This window comes from Thamnophis elegans, chromosome Z (assembly GCF_009769535.1).
Source record: "Thamnophis elegans isolate rThaEle1 chromosome Z, rThaEle1.pri, whole genome shotgun sequence".
Taxonomy (NCBI): domain Eukaryota; kingdom Metazoa; phylum Chordata; class Lepidosauria; order Squamata; family Colubridae; genus Thamnophis; species Thamnophis elegans.
The window spans coordinates 111,859,610-111,866,284 of NC_045558.1; the positions used below are offsets into that span (position 1 = coordinate 111,859,610).

At 48.2% G+C, this 6,675-nt stretch overlaps 1 protein-coding gene across 1 annotated transcript; it reads right to left on the reverse strand.

Annotated features, from left to right (window-relative positions):
* Positions 1-5,775: 5,775 nt before the first annotated feature.
* Positions 5,776-6,675, reverse strand: LOC116520338 (olfactory receptor 14A16-like). The gene has a single exon (XM_032234499.1). The coding sequence runs from the start codon at positions 6,520-6,522 to the stop codon at positions 5,776-5,778; it is 747 nt and encodes a 248-aa protein (XP_032090390.1). The 5' UTR covers positions 6,523-6,675.

The following is a 6,675-nucleotide window of genomic DNA, read 5'->3' on the forward strand; positions in this document are numbered from 1 at the left end:
GAGAAAAGTCTTTGTAGTGCCTTGATGACTGCTTCTGCCATGGTAGAGGTCATGAGGACTATTTCTAGGCATTCCAAGTAGATGTCCACAACTACCATAAAGGTCTGGCCATGAACAGGACCAGCAAAATCTATGTGCACCCTAGACCATGGTGCTTGAGGTCACCCCCACTGCTTAGCGGGTGCCTCTGGGGAGCTGGTCTAGCTTCCTGGCATGGTGTACAGGTAGCCACCCATTCTTCTATGTAACTGTCCATGTTAGGCCACCACATATAACTCCTGGCCAAATATTTCATCCTGACAATTCCAGGATCCCCTATGTGCAAGGCCTCTAATACTGCAATGCACAATTTGGGTGGAACAAGGACCCAATCCCCCCACAGTAAACAACCATTTATTACTGACAGTCCATTACCTTTGCAGTAAAACATTTTAAATTCAGACCCCACAGGCCCCTTGGGCCACCCACTCCACACCCAGTTCAAAACCTGTCGGAATGTAAAGTCTTTTGCTGAGTGGCGGGCAACATCACAAAATGAGATAGGACCAGCCTCAAGACAGTCAATGAGGAGGATTGGCGTCTCAGGGGTATGGTCTGCAAGCAGTTCAGGCAATGGCCATCGACTCAAGGTGTTGGCATATCCCAAGGTAGAGCCAGCTTGATGGACAAGGCAATAACTGTAGGCCGCCAGGAAAAATGTACATCTGGTCATTCGTGGTGACAAAGATGCAAGGGTAGGCCGGTCCCCAGGCAGCAATCCCAGCAATGGTTTGTAGTCCATGATAAGTTCAAAGTCAGGGCCATAGACATACTCGTGGAAAAATTTCACACCGGTGACTGCAGCTAGAGCCTCGTTCAGCAGCAGACAATGTTCGTGAGTAGTAGGCGATGGATACCTCGGTTCCATTGGGCATGCATTTGCTGAGGACAGCTCGTATGCCAAATGGGGAAGGTCACATGTTATGACAAGTGGCAGGGTCTGGCTATATTGGACCAAAAACGTGTCCGCTGACAGCAGTTTCTTCACCGTGACAAATGCAGCTGCTTCAGCTCTGCCCCAGGACCACTTGGCGTGTTTGCTGAGAAGCCGATGCAAAAGCTTAGCAATCATGGCTTTCTACTTGAGAAAAACTCTTTAGAAGTTAAAGAGCCTGAGGTACACCTGCAGTTCGGTCTGATTATGAGGTGTAGGGGCATCCTGGATTGCCTTAATTTTTTTGTTGGTCGGGTGAATCCCAGAGCTGTCAATGAGGTACCTTAGGAATTCAACCCTTGGCACATTAATTTGGCATTTTTCTTTTTTGAGGCAGAGGCCTTTGTCTCTGATTCTGGCCAGAACAGTTCCCAATCTTTTAAATAATTGTGCCTTATTTGCAGCCAATACCAATATGTCATCAAAATAGGGGACGACTCCTGGAAACCCCTGCAAAAGCCAATTCATGATGCTTTGGAACAGTCCAGGGGCGATACTAACTCCGAATTGAAGGCGGGTGCATTTGAATGCACTCCTGTGCATCATGATGGCTTGGGCCTCTGCCGTGGCACCATCTATAGACAACTACTGGAATGTCTGCACCATATCTAATTTTGCAAAAACTTTTCTGGGGCCTAATGAGTGCAGTAAATGCTGTACAATGGGTATAAGCACTTTGCTGCAAACCTTTGTTTATCGCGCACTTGTAATCCATGCAGTTGCCGACAGACCCATCAGGCTTGATAGGTGTCAGTATTGGTGTCTCCCACTGTGCGTGATCTACTGGCTCTAGGATTCCCTGGCCAATCAATGTGTCTAGTTCCAAATTAATTTTAGGACAGAGAGCGAAAGATAATCTCCTGGGTTTTAACCTGATGGGGGCTACGTTGGGGTCCAAGTTAAAAGATATTGGAGTCTCATATTTACCTAGACCGTTGCCTAAGACATCCTCAAACTCCTCAACGAATTCCTCAGTGCTTTCATCTCATATGGCATTGATTCTGGTCACTTCGAGCCCCCCTGGTCACAGCCCACAGATGGTGTTCCAATGTCAGCTGTGGATCCAGGAGGACCCCCAAGTTGCAGGCCCTCTCTGGCATGTGGTAGAGAGATACAATTGTGTATCATCTGCATATTGATGGTATTTAACCCCATGCTGTCGAATGATCTCACCCAGCGGCTTCATGTAGATGTTAAATAGGAGGGGGAACAAGACTGAACCCTCCAGCACACCACATTTAAGGGGCCTAGGGGTCGACCTTTGCCCCCGACCAACACCAACTGCGACCTGTCGGAGAGGTAAGAGGAGAACCACCGTAAAATGGTGCCTCTCGCTCCCACATCTTCCAGCCATCGCAGAAGGATACCATGATCAATGGTATAGAAGGCTGCGGAGAGATCAAGGAGCACTAGGATAGAGGAATGTCCCCTATCCCTGGCCCACCAGAGATCATCAGTCAGTGTGACCAAAGCGGTTTCAGTGCTGTACCCATGCCTGAAACCAGATTGAAAGGAATCTAGGTAATCCACTTCATTCAAGGACCATCGGCGTTAAAGCACCACCACCTTCTCAACAAACTTCCCCAAAAAAGGAAGGTTGGAGACAGGACAGAAGTTCTTAAGAATATCTGGGTCCAGAGAAGGCTTCTTGATGAGGGGTCTTACCACTGCTTCCTTTAAAGGTTGCGGGAAAGATCTCTCCTGTAAAGACGCATTTGTAATCATCTGGAGCCAGCCTCATGTTACCTCTCTGCTGGTCGAAACCAGCCGGGAGGGGAACGGGTCCAGTAAACAGGTGGAGGCACTCATCACTTCCATGGCCTTGTCCACTTCCTCAGGAGTGACAAGCTCAAACTCATTCCAGCAAATCTGATCAAGACTATTCCTTGGCATCTCCATTGGCACTGCCCAAGTGGAGTCCAGGTCTGCCCGAATCTGAGTGATTTTAACTGACAGAAACTGAACGAACTTCTCAGCTCTTCCCTGTAGGGGTTCCCCCGCCTCCTCACCTTTCAAGAGGGAGCGGGTTACCCTAAACAGGGCGGCTGGGCAAGATTCCGTGAACGCAATAAGAGCAGAAAAATGTACACATTTTGCCGCCCGTATCGCCACTAAATAAGTCCTGATAAAGGCTCTTAATAGTGTCCGGACAGATTCGGAGTTACTAGCTGTCCAGCTCTAGATGTCTCTTTTGGCGCTTCATCTCCCGGAGTTCTTCGGTAAACCAAGTGCCCTCCTGGATCCACTGCCATGGAGAGGCCTCAAAGGCGCAATCCGATCCAGTGCCTCAGCCGCCGCAGCATTCCAGGTGGCGACCAAGGACTCTGCCAGATTGTGGGCAAAGGAGTCAGGTATCTCTCCAAGATCCTTCTAAAATCCCAACGGGTCCATCAGGTGCCTGGGGTGGAACCACTTAATTGGCTCCACCTCTCTGCAATGGGGGAGTGGTATCCTAAAGTTAAGCCTCAGCAAGGAGTGATCTGACCATGACAAGGGCAAGATCTCTATTCCCCTTAATTTAAGATCACATCTCCACTGCCCCAAGATAAATACAAGGTCGAGTGTGTGTCCCGCTCTTTGAGTTGGACCCTGAACTACTTGGGTCAAGTCCATGGTTGTCATGGAAGCCATGAACTCCTGTGCCCCGTCAGACTGTTCACCCAGGGATGGCAGATTAAAGTGCCCCAGTACCATTAGTCTGGGGAACTCCATCGCCAATCTGGCTACTGTCTCTAGGAGCGTAGGCAGGGCTGTTGTGATGCAGCTGGGAGGTAGGTACGTCAGGAACAAACCTAATTGAACCCCTAGGTCCAACTTCAAGAGGAGAGACTCACACCCCACAATCTCTGGGGTAGGGATCCTGCTAGGAACTAACGACCTTCGGATAATAACTTCCACTCACCCACTCTTCTGTGGTGTTGCAGTTGTTGGAGCACCTGGAACCCTTCTGGGCACATCTCTTGGCCCAGCCAGGTTTCAGTTATACATGCCAGTTATACATGCTAATATTAAGTCCCGGACGAGGGGAGCTTTATTTACCACAGACCTGGCATTTAGCAACAGCAACCTGAGACCAGGGCCCTGATTTCCTCTGTCACCAGGTTCTTGAGTTGAGCTTGAGGGGCCGTAACAAGGCATTGCTGTGATGTAGTGAGTCCTTCTTCCCTGGTAATGGCTAGCCCTACAGCTCCTGTCATATCTGCTCCTCCCAGTTGTAACCGAAATGCTCCAACCCTCCCCCATCCCCATAGACCCTCCCCCCTCCCATGGCCCCCATTCTTCCCGGCAGGCTGCATATACCATTCATTCTAGGACAGGAGACAGATCTGGGCCCCCATCCACTTCTGCTTCTGTACTCAGTGGAGAGGGCTCCAGGTCGCACTCTCAGTCCTGTCATATGTACCACACAAACACTCTCTTCATACACACCCCACAATAATCATTAAAAAGAATACAATAATATAATAAATTAGTTAATTTAAAAAGTGGGTACATTCTCTCTTCATTCATACATTCATGCACTCAACACACAGGCTAAAAACACAGTTCTTAATTCCGCAAAGGCGGTTAGCTCAAGTTCGAAGTGGCTGGCACCAATAGCGATTTGGGAGGAAAAAGTTCCTCGTTCTCTCTTTTCCCTCCTGCGAGGCCCGGAAAAAATGCAAAAAGTCCGAAAGTCTGAGGCGGAGGCGGCTGGGGGGGGGTAGGCGCCAGTTGGAAGGGGCACTGAATCCCCGTCTGCATCTTCTTCGTCTCCCGTCGTCTCCTTCTGCATATGACATGGGGCAAAACGCAAAACTACCTGCATGACAAAAGATCTCCATAGCCGTTGCAGCAGCCAAAGCAGCGAACAGAAAAAGTCCCTTGCGGTGGTGTTGTCCAAGAGATCGAAGCAGAAGAGAAGAAGAAAGTGAGGCCACATCCGGAGCCAGGGATGGCGGCAATGGAGGAGGACGGTCGTTTGATCTCCGGGCACACCGACTCCCCAAAATGGCGACACCAAGAGCGAGGTGGTTGGAGAGAGAGCGCCGTCTGAGGAGGCATGCCCAGGAGAGCAGCGGATGGCAGCAGCAACAGGGAAAGAGGCTGAGTGCAGGGTCTAAGAAGCCGAGGCCGCAGCAGCCAAAATGTTGGGTAGAAAGAAGCCCCGCAGCGGTAGTGGCAGAGAGGCAGAGAGGCCATGGTGGAAGAAGAAGAGGAGGGGGGTGCCTGCAACAGCAGTGGTGGCAGCAAAAGAAGCCAGCCGCCCAGTCCCGAAACACATCACCACAAACTCACCGTCCCCCCCCCCCGAGGCACAGCAGAGCACAGCGCACTGGTGTATCGACACAGCCCGGCATAGGCCCTATGGCTCCCCGTGGCAATGGGGCCGAGATTGCAGTTATTGGAGCAGGAGTCACCGAGGGCAGCAGCACTGTCTGAGAGCTGCCTGAAAGCAGCGCTCCTCCAGGTAGCTGCCTCTCCGAACCCCCCTTGATGTTGGTCCTGCACAGCAATCCCTTTCCTGCAATTTCTAGGCTTTGGTTCCATGTATTTTGGTTGTTTTTCTTTCTCAAAACCTGAGCGATGGAGTTCAGGCAGTCATCTTCCTTCCTTGCACATGCGTAATTCTTTGACAAGACAACTAAATTGACAATAATTAGGGATGCAGGATTTTTGCAAATAACATCTTGAGTTCTATGGTTCTCCTGTTTGATGTTGGATTTGCCTCCATTCCAAATATCCATTCCCACTTTTATTACTTTATTAAGAGAAGAAAATAATGAAAAAAATATAAATATAAATAACATTAAAATAATTTATCAAAACCTCCAAATTTGAGAAATGACATATTTGATATTCTTGTTTCTCATGCTATAGATGATTGGATTGAACAGGGGTGGAAGGAGAGCATACAGAACAGTCAATCCAATATCTAAGTAAGATGGAGTGTTAGAAGAAGGTCTCAGATAGGCGATGCTTCCACTTAATACTAACATAAACACTACCGTAAGATGGGGAATACAAGTGGATAAGGCTTTTTGCCTTCCCTTTTCAGAAGGGATTCTTAACACTGCCTTGAAGATCACTGCATAAGATACAATTATAAAAGTAAAACAACCTACTACAGCAATGATACTGGCCACGAGAATTCCAACCTCAAGTAGATTTATGCCAGAGCAAGATAGTTTTAGCATCTCTGGAATTTCACAGAAGAATTGGTTGACCACATTAGAACAAAAAAGGATGGAAAAAGTACCAGTGGTATGCAACATTCCGTAGAGAATACCTATAACCCACACTACAATTACTATCTCAGTACAGTATTTCCAACTCATCACCATCTCATAATGCAATGGATGGCAAATGGCAACATATCGATCATATGCCATGATTGTCAGGAGTGAGAAATCAGAGGCTTCAAAAGAGAGAAAGAGAAAATATTGAGTGACACAACCAAAGTATGAGATGTGTCTGGTGTTCATGAGAGAATTGATCATGGATTTGGGGACAGTGACTGAAGCAATGCCCAGATCCTGCAGGGCTAAATTCCTGAGAAAGAAGTACATGGGGCTGTGCAGTCTATGGTCGATAATGACTGCAGAGATGATCAGAAGATTTGTTGTTACAGTTGTTAGATATAACACAAAGAAAAAGAAGAAATGCAAAAGCTGCAGATGCCGATTTTTAGAGAATTCCAGAAGCAAAAATAAGGCACTGTG